General features: G+C 32.8%; 2 protein-coding genes across 3 annotated transcripts in view; one reads left to right on the top strand and one right to left on the bottom strand.

The window, feature by feature from the left end:
* The window catches only part of LOC127864285 (uncharacterized), a 502,833-nt gene that overhangs the window by 121,742 nt on the left and 362,982 nt on the right, over positions 1-18,109 (top strand). The window lies entirely within an intron of this gene.
* LOC127865157 (uncharacterized) lies at positions 15,385-16,431 on the bottom strand. The gene has a single exon (XM_052405051.1). It carries the CDS (start codon positions 16,429-16,431, stop codon positions 15,385-15,387), a length of 1,047 nt encoding a protein of 348 aa, XP_052261011.1.

Genomic DNA, 18,109 nt, shown 5'->3' with positions numbered 1-18,109 from the left:
ATGTTCTTTTTACCGAACCAAATTAGACGGTAACGTGTGTAGTTTTTCTTTGGCACATAGTATTCTATGCAACGGAAACTAACCAAGTCCTAGAAGAGGAGTTTTATGTATAGTTATTTGCTCTTAGAACCTATATTCTTCGGTTCACTGTAATAATATAACGAATTTTACAAAACAAGATAATGAAGAAGCCGTCACCTGATATTGTAATAAATATAACATAGCGAAGCTAACACTTTTTTAACACATTACAAATTGATAAATTCGATTCACTTAAATCTTGGAAGAAATTAAATTCTACGAATATAAGTACATTCGTTTTGATTTACAGGTAAACGATTCATTGCAGCGACGGACAAAGGTAAGTAATGCTAATTTCTGAGACCTTGACATTATTGTTTATCAGACAAAAAGCTAGAGTCCACATAAGGTACCATAAACATAAACAATGTAAACTGCATGTGGTTACCTTATATAAAGGAAAGGAAACCATCTTGGGTGTTAAGTTCAGTCACAATTGATTACTTTTTTCATGCAAACTACATGAGTGCATATAAAGTACGACTGTTCTTTTTGTTTTGGGGTAAAATATGATACCATTGCACACGTGTTTTCGCAATTGAGTATCATGTATTTAAACGTTTGTCTCCTAAGTGAAGTAATACTTTTTATGGTTCTACATATCAAGATAAATGAGTCTGTATCATATATAATTTACAATCAGCTGTTTAATGGAACATTGCCTTTACTTAAAAACATGTAAGGACACATAATTTAAATGTTCGATAATCATTAACAAAAAACATAGAATTATGGGTAAGATGTATGGCTGTATGATACTTTATACTTGACAATTTTGCAATATCAAATATGGTTCGTTTAAAGGCATTTTTGGGATGTTTTTTATTTCATGCATTCGATGAATGAGTCAAGTGTAAGGTGTCTGTCCGACCTACCTTACTACAACTGTTTTAAATCTGACACCATTTTAGAAACTTGTATGGTTGTTCTTAGTTTCATTGTTATTGTTCATAGATGTTCGAATTTTTGAAAAATGTCACTCAATATGTTTACTTACAAAGCTATAATGTGTTTAATAGTCATAACTCTTTGTAATGGCAAGATAAACAGTTTATAAAAAATATTGTCGTCTCCTAGATTTGAACCCGATTCCCGTGGAAGCAAAAGCCAAATACACTATACTAATACTCGACGGATTTTCCAAATTTTCAAGGAAAAGCGTTACAAACGCGTAATTATTTTACGGACTAAGTATGATGATAATCCGTTTATAAACCACTATTTTGAACATATTTCTTAGTCAACAGCGTTATTTCGGTTGTTTTAACATTATGCACACATGCTTGTTGAATATATGACAATAGAATATATGACAATTATTTTGAAAATCATCATGCTACTAAAGTGTGAACAAGTCTCTTTTAGCGCTATTTTCCATGTTTTCGCTGTCCTAGGAGATAATAACTAAGACGGTGTAAAATAGTCCATTTTTATTCTGAAACCATGCCAGAATACGCTTGAGATAATATGATAAACCATGCATATGTAAATTTGCATGTACAATTTATTATTATATTATTCGATATCAATTTAAATGGATGTTTTTTATTCGATACCATAGCGAATCTATTTTATAATTATTTAATAACAACCAAATAATACTTGCTTGGTACACATGCTTGCCCGTCATCAAACTATTATGCGCAATTCTACTTAATATTGTAGATTTTTTTTTTTTGCTTCAGAGCAGTTAATATGTGATAATGTCTTACTGCTTTGTGTTATACATGATACACAAACTGCATTTTTCATGCATCGTTGCATCTCTGCCTATCACAACATCGCCTCCAAACCACCACGTCGCGACAGCACAGGATTACGTTATTGCAGTTGTGAAGTTATAACTCGACAACTCCACAAACTGATTATAAACTTTAAGTACACTTGAAAGTGGTGGTATACAACAAGAAGCTTTGCAATTACATAATGCAGCTTGAATAAAACATACGCACATGCAAATAAACATGGGTAAACACACTCGCGTTCGGACGCACACACCCTCGAAAGGAGAAAGCATACACAAGTGCGCGCAAATAAAAATTAATGAATACACTGAACCAATGATCGTTAACCTAGTGTTCGGTTACCCTGCCATCTACGCGAATATATAATTATTAATCATTGCTTGGATTTCTTTTGACATGTTTTGGTAACACCGATTCAAGCCAACAGTTTTAATCGCTTCTCTCGTTTTCAACGCATGTATGGTTTATAATTGTCAAATGCTTGATGTTCTTTATTAATACCTTATACTTCATTTTTTTTTTGACGTAATTTTTTATTGCCGAACCAAATTAGACGGTAACGTGTGTAGTTTTTCTTTGGCACAAAGTATTCTATGCAACGGAAACTAACCAAGTCCTAGCAGAGGAGTTTTATGTATAGTTATTTGCTCTTAGAACCTATATTCTTCGGTTCACTGTAATCATATAACGCATTTTACAAAACAGGATAATGAAGAAGCCGTCACCTGATATTGGAATAAATATTACATAGCGAAGCTAACACTTTTTCAACACATTACAAATCCATAAATTCGTATCAATCTTTGGAGAAATTAAATTCTACGAATATAAGTACATTCATTTTGATTTACAGGCAAACGATTCATTGCAGCGACTGAGAAAGGTAAGTTATGCTAATTTCTAAGACCTTGACATTAATGTTTATCAGACAAAATGCTAGAGTCCACATAAGGTATCATTAAAATAAACAATTTAAACTGCATGTGGTTACCTTATATAAAGAAAAGGAAACCATCTTGGGTGTTAATTTCAGTCACAATTGATAACTTTTTTCATGCAAACTACATGAGTGCATATAAAGCACGATTGTTCTTCTTGTTTTGGGGTAAAATATGATACCATTGCACACGTGTTTTCGCAATTGATTATCATGTATTTAAACGTTTGTCTCCTAAGTGAAGTAATACTTTTTATGGTTCTACATATCGTGATAAATGAATCTGTACAATATATAATTTACAATCAGCTGTTTAATGGAGCATGCGCTTTACTTATAACATGTAAGGACACATAATTTAAATGTTTGATAATTATTAACAAAAAACATAGCATTATGGGTAAGATGTATGGCTGTACGATACCTTACAACTGACAATTTTGAAATATCAAATATGGTTCGTTTAAAGGTATATATGTGGTGTTTTTTATTTCATGCATTCGATGAATGAGTCAAATGTAAGGTGTGTGTCCGACCTACCTTACTAGAACTGTTTAAAATCTGACACCATTTTAGAAACTTGTATGGTTGTTCTAAGGTTCATTGTTCTTGTTCATAGATGTTCGAATTTTTGAAAAATGTCACTTAATATGTTTACTTACAAAGCTATAATGTGTTTAATAGTCATAACTTTTTATAATGGCAAGATAAACAGTTTATAAAAAAATATTGCCGTCTCCGATATTTGAACCCGATTCCCCTGGAAGCAAAAGCCAACACGCTTCAAATACACTATACTAATACTCGAAGGATTTTCCAAATTATCAAGGAAAAGCGTTACAAACGCGTAATTATTTTACCGACTAAGTATGATGATAATCCGTTAATAAACCACTATATTGAACATATTTCTTAGTCAACAGCGTTATTTAGGTTGTTTTAACAGTATGCATACAAGCTTGTTGAATATATGACAATTATTTTGAAAATCATCATGCTACTAAGGTGTGAACAATTCTCTTTTAGCGCTATTTTTCCATGTAGGAGAGAATACCTTAGACGGTGTAAAATAGTCCATTCTTATCCTGAAACAATGCCAGAATACGCTTGAGATAATTTGCTAAACCATGCATATGTAAATCTGCATGCACAATTTATTATCATATGTTGTTCTGTTTTGAAAAAAGTATATATTTGTATAGTTGTTCCAACATACATTATGTAAATGACAATGATAACGACTTCAACTTATTTGTAAAGTTACTTATTTCACGATACTTATTATTTTATTTTTTTTTAATATGGTATACAGTTCAGCGTTTTGATAATACATTCTACATAGTTATCTACACCGATTCATCATATAAAATTAACACTATATTGTTATAACGAATGCAAAAAACAACAGTCATACGAATATCAATTATAATAATAAATATTTGTACCTAATTAAATCATTAAATGAACAAGTTAATATTAAAAGTTTCAAGATTTGAAAATAACAGCATACGTCTTACCTTAAACAATACCAGAACCTCCTCTGGTGTATAAGCCGGAGGCGGTTCTTAAAATACCTTTTTTAAAGTGTATGGGTGGATATTGCGGCATTGGTTTCTTAGAATTATACCCGACGTTTCCTAATTTGCTTACAACGTTCTGAGTTTTTTTCTCTAGCTGAGTCATAATGAATAGATCGTTCCCATCATGTCTGATGAATACAATGTTCTAACAATTTGACCGATATTTGGGTGTTTTTAACATAGTACTGTTGTTTGAACTAAACTAATTACTTGATTTACGTAGATCATTGACATGTCCTGAAATTACTGTATGTTTTGTTTATTACTAATATTGTTTCTTGTGTAAGCTTACTTCTAAATGAGACCTTTTCCTGTTGCTACGACATAAATATTGTGTATGTTATATTTTATAGTCGTTAAATATTATATTACTATCATCTCATGTTTTCGTATTTAAGTCTTGAAAATGATTGCCTGAAAACAGCTGTATGTATAATATAATTTAGATAATACAAAGGTATAATGTAATTGCAGATAAAAAAAAGTGGTTGCTTACACAATATAAACAATACATGGGACCTTTAATTTTGTAATTTGCTTACATACTGTCAGAAACATTTTCGCGATTATTCCAAAGACAACAGTTCTTGCAACAATAAAACAAGTTCTGGTTTCATTGAGACCGAAACCTAAATGTAACAAAACTGCAACGCGAGTTTATGTTCCATTAACCACAAACTATTAAAGATGTGTTCTACATATGTCGTACAGGCTTATTTACCATATAACATAAGTAATATTATGCAGTATTGTAATCACCATTTTTACTTAGTGTTTCACAGTTTGATGAGCTTATATCGTAATATGCGGACGGGGTTAAGATGACTAATGAATTAAATGAATGCAAAGAAAAGAACATGAGCGTGAGGTTTTGTTCATTTCGAAACTTTCTGTTTTACGCAAAATGCATGGACTTATATATTGTATCAGAATTTATTGTTCTGTTGTTCTTGTTGGGTCTTATATTTGTAAGATTTGCAACAAAAGGATCATACGACGGCACTTCATAATATGAGAACTTAAATTTTTTTATGTGAAACTCATGCATTTTTTTAAAATATATATTTTTAAAAATATTAAAGGGATCTTTTCACGCTTTGGTAAATTGACAAAATTGAAAAAAGTTGTTTCAGATTCGCAAATTTTCGTTTTAGTTATGATATTTGTGTGGAAACAGTAATACTGAACATTTATCATGGTCTAATATAGCCATTATATGCATCTTTTGACGATTTTAAAACCTAAAAATTATAAAGCGTTGCAACGCGAAACGATTGAATAATTTGGAGAGTTCTGTTTTTGTCGTTAAATTTTGTGAAACCACGAAGATTGCTTATATAAGGTATAAAATACGTCAAGTATGTGTACTTGGCGGAATAGCTCAGTAGGCTAAAGCGTTTTTACTTCAGGACTCTGGCAGGACTCCAGGGGTCATTGGTTCGAAACCTGGTCCGGGCAATGTTCTTTTCCTTTTTTTAATTTTATTCTTGATTTTTTACTGGAGCTTTTACGATCCAATGTTTACATTTATCGATATAAAGCATTTAATGAATAAGTTAAAAAATGCCAAAATCTGTGAAAAGGCCCCTTTAAAATAACAAAACTTGATTGTGTTAAGCGTTACGTTTTTGATAATGACTATCATATTATAGTCGGTTATAATCTATCTGAACTTATTTTACATGACTTACTCGCGGTTAAAATGGTTTATTGAATATCAATGTATGCACTTCGAATGCTACACAATGTCTTATATAATATTTTTTTATTATAAAACAGCAACAAACATACAAATCTATGTTGCTTTTTGTGATCAGTGACTGGTATAGTTTCATTAAATATCAAAAACGTGGGTGCTCACACAAATAAGTGACCAAGAATGAACCATAATATTCTGCAGATTTCAAACAAATTCTGCAAAGGAAACAGGATCTCTTATTCCTTGTCATAAGTTAATAAATACTATCTACACTTCTATACACTTCTGTACACATATCTCCCCTAGTAAAGAAGGTTTCAAACAGAGGAAACGTTTTATCGTGAATGTTTGCAGAGGACTTATTGCCCTGTGTTTATTCTTCATGCATAAGTATTGAAGGGATTGAAGCATTCATACAACACTGACAAGCATCTCATAATAGAAGTTTCACAACTCATTACGCAGTATATCCGAGTTATTGTTATTTGTTATTTTTCTCTTTTTTCCATTAATAAGTAAGTGTTTTCCTTTTCTTGCAAGGTCAAGTTGCCCTTTAAGTCCCAGGGAGGCATTCGGCATTAACAATGATAGCAATTGGTTTCGTATCATCTGACGTCATATTTAGAATGTCAGAGTCGTTAGTGGACTCTAAATCATATCACGATCAAGCAAATCTCAATAATTTTTCGTATGTTTATAACAAAGAATGTGGTGAATTTAACAGAAAGTTGTTAATGTGTGTGTATTGTATTTAACAAATAATTTTATTATTTTCTTCCTCCATTCGTGAATTCAAGTTTTCATTTAATCGGTTGTGAAATAATAATGCGATATTACACAGTGATACTCTTGCAGCCTTAATGTGAACTAATGCGATATCGTTTATTTCAGAATTCCAACAATATTTCTCAAATCCTCAGCGTTATTGATGGACAAAGTAAGTTTTTTTCAATTTAATGCCTTGAGCAGCCTTACGAATTGATATAACTTTACAGAATGACATATGCGTTGACATACGACACCTTCTTACATGTTCTTAAAACTGCTCATCAAGTCGTCTTTAAATTGCGGACTCAAAATTGTTAAAAGACATAATCACGTTACTAATATATTTAGGCTTTCTAACAAACTGTCGCAAAGCAGTAAAAAGTAAGAATACAGTAAGACTAACAAATTTAATTGATTTAATGTATAAACAAGTAAAATACTTAGTATCGTATCTAGTTTACCGTTTGCTTTCATTTCTATGATGTCATTGTCACACCACAAGCCTGTGTTTACTTATACTAGAGCTACCAACACATTTTAATTTTTTTTATAATGGACTTACCTTAATAGCTGGCTTAATTTCGACAGTATATATATGACTTGTGTATATACGATTATATAAATAATGTAAACAAGTATTTAATATCATCAGAATAGATTTACTTCTGGATTCTAAACGATGGCTAAATTGACATAGTATTATAACGAGTGAACAGCAACAACAAAACAAGAAAGTATTGTCGTAAGTTCTAAAATGCTGTATTGCTAATGGTGCTTTTCATATCATTATTCAAATACAAGGTACTTCACTGTTAACGGCGAACGACCCAAGGCACTATTCAAATTCAGGAATAACAAGGATAGAGTACATAAAACTTAACCCTGTACTTATTGTGCGTATTTGGAAAATTAATTGAGTGAAAATTAATGTAGAAGTATTTTTTAATAGTAGAAAGATAGTTTTTGTTATATCGAGAGAAAATCAAATTGTGTTATACATTAGGTTAAAGAATAATCAGCATTCATATTTAACTTTTATGTCTGTGTTTTTGTCAAAGAATGAACACAAAAATCACAGACCAAACCCGTTAAATGGCATTGGTATACGTATTTAAAAGTTTTTAAAAACGAATGTTACAGAATGGCTTGTATGAATATCATTTTCATTTCTAAGTGCATCACTTGCTAGACATTCAAATATTTGCACAAAGAGCAGTTTGAATCACACAACCAATCTGAAATTATCTATAGACAAAACAGTTGAACAAGTTATCAAAGTTGTCAATGCCATTAAATGTATTGCACTTGCCAAAACCCATACAGATATTAATGTCATGCACGATTCTTTTAAAATGTCTTAAAGTAGATTTAGTCATGAACTGATGATGATTTTATAGTTATCTTTACGCTCACAAATACGTCATAACTTTAAAATGAACAAACTGCTATGCATATAGAGCACGTCTTTTTGAAACGGACAGTCGACATGCAGCGACAATGCTACTATCTGGACAGCGAAAGACACGCCAAGATGTCCAAGCGAAACTTGAAAGATTGTGGTCCCTATCATGATGGGATTGTATATGCTGTTCGTCAATATCCTCCTTCTAAACCTTCTCATTGCGATTTTTAGGTATGAATTCGATATATATAACGTTATATAATATTGGAAATTGATTATTATGCTGATTTGATAACAGTTTTTACTGTCAGATATACACCTTGAGAACTGTATATTTATAATTATCAATGTATTAACAATTACTTTATAAAACATTTCCAACCCGAAATATTATACCCGTACAAAATATAACATTGATTAAAATTTTGATAGGTAAAACTGTATGGTAGTATGTTGATAGTATTTTAAAACAAAACTCAATTTCGACACGGGTCAGCATTGTTAAAGATAAGATATCGCATATGGCATGACATGTTAGTTTTAAGGGCTCAGACCATAGGGTTTGACCCTAACTCTCAACTCCATCACGATTCCGAATTGCTTAAAAAATGATAAAATGTACATTGTTATATATTGTGTTTAGATATAGTTTCCATTAACAACATTAACAACATTTGGTATATATATTCTAAATTTAACATAAAACAGAGTTTTGGCACCAATAGAAGGAAGAATTATGTTACAAACAAATTAAAAAATATCAGCAAATCTTAATCAAGCGAAAACATTCTCTACATGATCAATATAAAAAAGGCCTCCAAGGCATGAATTGATAATCAACATACACCAGTTTTTTTAAATACATGAACACATGACTGGACTAAACTATGCAAGGACATTATATTGGTCTGGTACGGTATCTTATTTCCCTCTGCTCTTGCACTTACATGCGTTTAATACTTAAACAGCATTTATAGTTTTATAGAAAGTATTTTTATTTTTGTTTTATATAACCAATTGTTTTCAAAATCTTCTTCAATTTAGAAATAAATGTTCAATTATTGTCGCCATTTGCAGATATGTTCCATGCAAATTTACAAAATGTTCAATGTCACGGAGTAAGTAAAAAATCAATGGTATGGTTGGAAGCATTGAACTTCAGTATATGGTCTCGATGTGTGTGTGTGAGCGTCAGTGTGCGTGTGTGCGTGTGCGGGTGTGCGTGTGTGTGTGTGTGTGTGTGTGTGTGTGTGTGTGTGTGTGTGTGTGTGTGTGTGTGTGTGCGTGCGTGCGTGCGTGCGTGCGTGCGTGCGTGCGTGCGTGCGTGCGTGCGTGTGTGTGTGTGTGTGTGTGGCCGCGTGTGCGTGTGTGTGGCCGCGTGTGCGTGTGGCCGCGTGTGCGTGTGTGTGGCCGCGTGTGCGTGTGTGTGGGGTGGTTTAGCTCTACAAATGTTCTGAGTAAAAAGGTTTACATGTCAAAATAGCAATACTTTTCTTTTGACCTGTTACTGAAAAAGACAGCACCATAAAACAATTTTAACTTGTACGTATTTCAACTGATGATTTGTTTGTTTGCAAAACATCGTTTTCGCATCTATTTAACAAGATGGTTGCTTGTTGGGCCCTGTCCCATTAGCCAATTGACTTCTGTGTAATGTGAGCCGTTTATCTGTAACACAATTATATCAAGGAGTCCGTGGTATTATAAGACGATATAATTGGTGTGTTACAGGCCGTAATATCTTGATAAATAGTAATTTGTTTTTATTGTTTTATTGAGACTGAAATCAAGAAGAAATACTTTTATCTTTAAATAATGTATCTTTCCAGCCACTCAATTGCGAAAATTCAAGTGCAATCGGAGAATCACTGGGTGTACCAGAGGTACTTTCTGATAAAAGAATACGTATCAAGAAATGTGTATTACCCTCCTCTGAATGTGATTTGGATGGTTATCACGATTATTCGGTGTTGTGTAGAAAAAAGAAATGTATTCAAAGACAACAGTCGTCATTTTCGTGAGTCTTTAATTTATATAATTAAACACACAATCGCACGTTAGATGATTGCATCTTTCGCATACGAAGTCCAGTGCATTTAGTTTAATATATAGTGATTTGGTTATTTATATACGTGTTAGCATATTCCTATATATTTGTATTAACACTCATACATTTGAATGATTTTGTTTAAAGGTGAATACGTGAACGTTAGAGCAAGCCAGATAAAGAAGTTGCAAGCATCTGCTGTCAAAGCATGTGATGAATCGCGTAAAGACAATGTAGATGCAAAGATACAAGCCACACACGAAATGTACGATATACACACATTATTTATGAATTGTATGGTATAAAATATTATTTTCAAACAGTACTTATTAGCGCCCGTATACTAAAGATCGAAAGATTTTATTTGACCGACGGTGACACCAGTTCCGTTAAGGTATTTTGTTGTTGCTTTTTAAGCTTGCTGTGATGGTCTTTGAAATTTCTCATTTCTTATTTTTATGAACACACTATTGAGCTGTTTATGAATGTTTAAAACACACACACACAGACAAATAAAGTAAATTTTAAAATGTGACAGCAGAAGAAAATCCTTATAATACAGCTCGGTCTGTCCTTTATTTAAAGCAAGGAACCAATTTACAAACAGTGAGACAAAACACACGAACACAATACAAGTACCATGTACACAGCACACGCATAAAACATGAACACAACCGGGTTAACCGCCTTGGAAAATTAACAGAAAATCACAATAGTAAAATCATTATAATGCCGTATTTGTTTGTTTAAACATACTATTGATTATATGAACATGATCTTTATTTTTTGAAGCTTTTTTAATTCATCAGTTAACATTAGTATTGATATATACTCTACCTGTACCCATATTATCTGACGACATGTGTTATTAAGCGCCGAATACTAATTCATACAAGTGTTTGATACAACTGTATATGGAAAAGCGCACGTAGAATATTGTTATGATGTGAATGCATATGCATGTTTAAAATCAATCTTGATTATATGAGAATACGAGATAATTGTATATGAGATTTTATAGCGTGATGTTGGCACCCTACCCGAAAAGTTAGAACCAATAGTTTTTTGAAAATCATTTTTTGTATGTAGCTTTGAATACTAATACAAGCACAACTTTATCTGACAATATGATACTGTTACACAAATGTGAATGGATCTGAATTCCTTATATTATGATATAATAAAATTAATGTACCTATGCAAAATTTTGTTGTTTCAGGCTTCATCAGATGGTAAGTGCTTTAATTTCAAGAATGACGTCGAAAAGACATTTGTGTCGATGCATGTCGTTACTATTAGTAATGTGTAGTAAATATTAACACATTTTACAACGTTTCACACTAGTTGTGATGTTTACATTAATTTTGAAAACTTCAAAACTACTGTGACTTTGTACATTTCAGTCGGGAAGAATAAATCTCGTTGAAGCAAAGATGTAAGTCAAACATACTATTTTACTGATAAAAAGCTTAAAGTTAAAGTACATTTAACAATAAAGTGTATCATATTCATATTAAGTGTATCTGATTGCATTCTTACTTTAAAGAATGCAAACGAAGTATTCTCTGTATTCACGTGTTTTTTTAAAGAGGCTACATGTCCCCAGCTGATTACACCTTAGGGTACTAAAGGTTTACCCTCCGTTCCTTATGTATGTGTCTCCTTCAATTCATCCTTCCGAAAAATTGATCCTGCGATTTCTCAAAAATAACGGAACATACTTGGATAAGATGCGGCATATTTATAAAAGTTAATATAAGGATTATGCAAAATCTAGACCAAATGGCAGGCCGCGCTGTTACTTAAAGAAAACAAAGCGTCCTCTGTTCGTCCGTGCATACAACAATTCTAAGAAGAAAAGTACATACATTATGATCACGCAACTTGGATATCATGTTATAAGTGATAATAGGACTATGCATACAACTACATTTTTACCCTTTCAGTTTTTGCAAAGATCAGGTGATGTTATTTAAACATGAACTAGTACAACAGTGCTATTTCTTTTTATGTTCATAAGTAGTACGTATTGTATGTTATTCAAGCAGTTCAACGCAGTAGTGTTATACGTTTTAATTGGCACAATATGGATGTATTGTGCGTTGAATACTAACCAGAGCACCAACTTATTTGACACTTAGGTATTACTATGATCATTAATAGTATCGTTAAATCGAATTATGTATGTTGCAATGTTCAAATGGATATGCCTATGCATTAAATGAAGTTTAATTTTGTGTTTCAGAATTGATGAGATTCATGAGATGGTAATACTATATTTTCAACAGAGATTTTGATTACCTTATATTTCATTGCACGTTTATCGTTGCATGTTTATTCGACATATACTTTTTTCATAAGTCATAGAATACTGCAAACAAACATGATTAATCTTTCGTGAACATACACAAAAGTTTTATAAAGTTTCAATATATTTGTGATGTTCAAATTAAATTTTAAAGTTTAATTGACAACGTTGCTTTTGATCATTTCAGGAGAAAAGAATGAATGTCTTTGAAACTAAGATGTAAGTAAAAATACCGTTTTCCACATTACGTATAAAAGTGCGATATATCTTATCATTTATGACGCTCATGCTCATCGCGCATATTAAACTATACGTGTACAACTAGTTTTCTGTGTTAACTACTGATTTGTAAAAAAAAATAATAATAATAAGTTGACTGCAATGCTCAATTTTAAGATAAAAAAAAGTAAGTTTATTAAGAGAGAAGTTCTATTTACGGTTGATTATTAATTTCTATAGATTAGAGGAATTGAAGACGTTGCGCAAACAAAATGGCACGTCAAATATGACACGAGGGGTAAAGGCGGACGTATAAGGTAAATACGAATTTTATTGAAATATAGGAAATATTCAAAGTGGTTTTGTACGCTATTTTATGAAGATTTCAGGACGTTTTAAAGAAATAACAATAACAACATATAGTGATTTAACCAACTAACTTCATTGGTTAAATACCAAGATACGATATAAACTGACAACAAGTTACATTTGTTTTGAGCATACTTATGAACGCTTAACAACTGTTTCTAGAGCTTGCAAACACATTAAAACAATTAAAAACCTTTCTCTCGTTATTTTGACGTTGATCTATAACAGTTATTTAACGCGTTGATGAATAAACATTAAGTGAGTCACCAGGACCACAATGACATAATGATATTTGATGTGTTCTCAGATATAATATGTATACAAACTTATTCAAGGGAGTTAATATGTATATGTAACAGCAAATTAAAATATCTTTAGAATGTTATAAATGTTTATCTTGCGGTTACAATAAGTCGCTCTATTTGTTTCTGGCATGTTTATTTACATTATTTATATTTAAACTGCCGAAAGACGGAGACAAAGTGATGGTACAATCAACGGACCACATATTTGATGCAACTCTTCAACAGAAAACTCGAGGACGAATTAAAAGCAAAATCAATGAAAGAGACTGTCAATGTTTATTCATTCGATGTTATGCGGTTTTATGATAACATACATATTTTATAAAGCTTCACACAACACTTACATAGCATTATATGTCCATGTGGGGTCGTTTTCATAACCTGTTGTATTTATTTGTTGATATTGAACATGTACAATGTTTGTTAGACGATAATATAACGGCTGTGTGTTATTTATAAGTATTACATGGGTATTTCTACATTTACATAGTTTTATGATTATATGTAAATTTGCTATATAATATGTTTAAAGCGTGTTCAATAATGCACTTTTTATGATGGTGAATGAATGATTAATGCATGTTATCATTGTTCATGTAACTTAAATGCATTTTATCATCTTCCTGTGGGTATAAACTTCTTAAAATATGAGTTTAATGTACCGATACAATATTTAGAGCCCGGAACCAGCGGTCAATATTTCGTTGCCACTTCATGTATAGTTGTAGGCAACCGCAGTTTTTTTAGCCATTTGCCTAATATAAGCGATTTCCTATTATCGTAAATGACGTTTCAAACAATGTTTTTGTTCACGATTGTTTATAAATGTCTTGAACATCAAATACACGAATCATAAACGCAGAGTAAATATGAGAATGCATAACTTATGTTTGTTCTTTACTGAGGTCTATAAAGATAAAATGATTACATTGTCAAGCCTGTTTGAAGATACAACTAATGGAAATGAAAAAAAAGCTACTAAGGCGACACTTAATTATTTGTTGAATAAGCACTTTAATGAGTTGTGTTAATTTTCTTTTTAGATTTAATCATTTATATGGAAACTTATAAATGGTTGCGGTATAATATCCTCCAATTACCGTAAGTCGACCGGTTAAGGAAACAAGTAAAAGAATTTCTGAATTTACGCAACAAAATGCAGCAATATACTATTTACCTTCAGAGATTTATTTAATACCCGTTAAATCAATGTAAAAAATGATTATTTACAGCATGTTTTACTACGCAAAGCCGATAGTTTCATACACACTACAAGAACATTAACTCCGCGCGTTGTTTACCTTAAGTCGATTCGTCACATCCGGGAAAGGGACAGCACTCTAGTGGTAATGGATTAGGCCAACTAAACTTAAAACTTCGCTTCTCTGAACAATTTTAACACGAACTAAAACAGTAAATATATATTAAATATGTTTTCAATATTTTATAAATACAATTGAACAAGTTTCTTTCACTTTTCTTAAGAACAATTGTCACTCTTCTTTAGCACAGCATGGGCACATAAATGTTGCACCTCTTCTGATTACTTTAATTTCTGTACAAAATGACAGGTGTACCCAGTGATTGCAGGCTCTATTGTCACACTGTGCCCATTTTACAAAAATTATTGAAGCACTGTGCCTGACAGCTTCAGGGGAACATTGTTTGCACTGGCAACACAAGTACTCTTCATTTTCAGTGTCACTACTGTCAGAAATGGTGTTCACTTTAGAGGGACCAGGCTGGGGAGATGAATTGTGGGCCTCATTACTGGTAGCTTTCTTAGTTTTGTTTGGTTTATTCTTGTTTTGTTTATCTGTATGTTCCGTCATTTGTTTCAAGACCTCGCCTGATATTTCTTTACCGGCCACTATTTTGCTCATTGTATTTCTAGCTTTAGCCATATTTCCACTTTTTGTTTTCTTTAATGTTCTTTCTTTCTGTGCAACATGTCTACACCATCAACTTGTATCCCACCTTCAACAGTTTTCTGGCTGTCTGAAGTTTCTGTCTCGGTGTGCTGAAAAACTTCAGCTGGGATAAGACATTGGCTGGGGACAGCGTCTTCATTAAACGGGTATATGCCTGCACGGCGAAATGATGAAGTAAGGTTTTCAGCAGACACTGACTTCATGTATGCCTTTGATGCGACCTCACACACATTGTAGCGTGTAATGACAGCTGATGCTTGGCGCATAAGTCGATGGCAGAGGCTGTCATACATCTTCTGGAACGGTCCAAAGCAGCCGATATCTAAAGGTTGAAGGATATGGCTGCAATGAGGGGGAAGGACAAATATGATAATGTTGTGTTCCAGAGCCCATTCTGTCAAACCAACTGACACATGTGATTTGTGGCCATCAAGTATCAGTAGTTTCTTCTGGTCACTAGATAATGGGGTGAACTTCAGGAAATGCTGCTCTAAGTAGGAGCGAAAAACGCAACCATTGGACCATCCGGTCTCGCTTACTGTACCATTAGAGCCTGGAGCTGCACCATTCAACAAGTCAGGTTTCATTCGTTGGCCTGGGAAAATGTAAAATGGGGGTATAGCTTGACCTGCTGCATTACCGCATCCAATTATTGTGATTGTCTGCCCTTTTCCAGAAGTGACAGATGAAGGACAGTAATCAGCACCGGCTACGATGAATGGTGGTTTGTGATAAACTGTTACGCCTTTTTCATCAATGTTGTAGATCAGGTGGGGCTTATCAGTCATTTCATATTTTGTTAATGTTTCTTTGAGGTTGTGATAAAAATTCGAGATGGTCTCCCTTGAGGCCATTTTAGCTCGAGCATGATCAATGGCTCTTGGTTTGAGAACTTTGAGTTCTGGCCAGCGCTTTAAAAACCCATAAATCCACTTTAGAGACAGGGGGTTATCCTTCGTTCTTTTACCCAACTGAACAGCGTAGTCAGATGCAATGTCTATACACTCTTTCCTGGTATACCCATAGCCATATTCAGCCATTTTTTTGAAATGTTCAACCAATTTTTTTTCTTCTTCATAGCTAAACAAAGGCAAAGCTCCTGCAGACATAATGTTAACATCGACCCTTCCAGCAGTTCTATCTCTTAGAGTGGTTTTTGGGACGTTGAACAAGGCAGCCGCTTTTCTTATAGAGACACCATCTTTTTTTACTAGCTTGTAAGCATTTGATAAAGCTGTTGGGGAGTACAATCTGTGTTTCTTTGTCTGTTTAAGTCGTTTTGGATAAGCCTTAAAAGAAAAAAAGTAAAAAAAGATCACCATTATAAAGAGGTCTGAAAACCAATTTAATAAAAAAAGCTTTGCCTTAAATTTACTACGATTTACTACTATTTCCGATATGAAGCGCTGTCAATGAAAGTGTTATGTTAAGATCGTCTGCTACACATTTCAATTTTTGTGGGAATTTAATAAAGAGGACCAATAAAAGGTATGGGATATAGATAAATTTGTGTAATTTTAGTTAAATTTTTATTTTGAAATGCAATTTTACCTGTTTTTTCCTCATTTTGTTTTTATTTGTTTTTGTTTATAAGCGTAGTTATGTCACTTCATCAAAATACTCGGAGCGCTTGCGTGTGACGTCATCCAAATGGCCGCGTTCTTAATGTAAACAAAGTGGTCGAAATTAGGTCATGGTCGACTTACGGTAATCGTATGATATAAAAATAGCACATTAATCTTCGAACCTCTCCGCATAAGAGTGGCCCCAAAGACAGCCTGCAAACGTTATATGAATCTCAGTGTTTGGCTTTGGTCCGGTCAATATTTTTGGGCTCAATTGTCGGTCACTATAATGTGGTGGAGCCGTGGATGTTCAGAATTCACTTATATCATATTTTTGTTGACTCTTTATGTTATTCGAATGGAGTTGGACAAATTGTCGTGCTTTCTTGCAATTTTATTTGTAATTTTATATAATGGTCTCAACTGAACATTCCCGATATTTAATCCGAAATACACGATATCCGTCCGTCGCGCTTCCGCGCGTTATGCACTTCCGCGCGTCCTGTACTTCGTGTTTGCGTCAGTTTTCATGAACCAGTTATTTGATTTTATTTCCACTTAACAATGAAGGAATTCAGATGACGGGCATGCGCACATGTAATTTCTGTCAAATAATGTCCCGTTTGATAAGCATTAATTCGTTTCAATTTATATTGTGTGTTTTTAATTGCATTCATATATTTTGCTTATTCGTTTTTTATTTATTGTTTATTGTGCATGACATTCATGTTATATATATATAATGACATGTATTTAGTTGTGAATATAGATGTAAATCGCACTCATGTACGTTTACAGTGTATTATGTAGCATAACTGATGCTGTTAGTCATAAATGACAATAAGAACACAATATTATCAAATGCAAATGATGATGATACAAAATTCCTTCGATCATAAGCAATATACTTAACAGAAGCATCCGTGATATATTAAGCTTATATCCGCTTTAAGCTCTAGTGTGCGGATAATGGTTTGTTATAGAGTTATGTTTATTCGGAGCTTTATTAAGATTGCATGCTAAACTCATAACTAAAATGGTTTGTGAAATTTGCTTACATCTGCTTCGCTTAAACCTTGATATGAAAGTACAAAAATATAAACAAAACTGTTCGATGTCGTCTTTTTGACACAACAGATTCTGACACCATTTG

The sequence above is a fragment of the Dreissena polymorpha genome, chromosome 1, assembly GCF_020536995.1.
Source record: "Dreissena polymorpha isolate Duluth1 chromosome 1, UMN_Dpol_1.0, whole genome shotgun sequence".
Classification (NCBI taxonomy): domain Eukaryota; kingdom Metazoa; phylum Mollusca; class Bivalvia; order Myida; family Dreissenidae; genus Dreissena; species Dreissena polymorpha.
Note: the sequence above shows the minus strand (reverse complement) of the source record. Positions and strands in the feature narration are given on the sequence as shown.

Bases quoted from the DNA above. Each gene is read 5' to 3' on its own strand.
- LOC127865157 (XM_052405051.1), bottom strand. From the start codon at position 16,431: ATGGCTGAATATGGCTATGGGTATACCAGGAAAGAGTGTATAGACATT.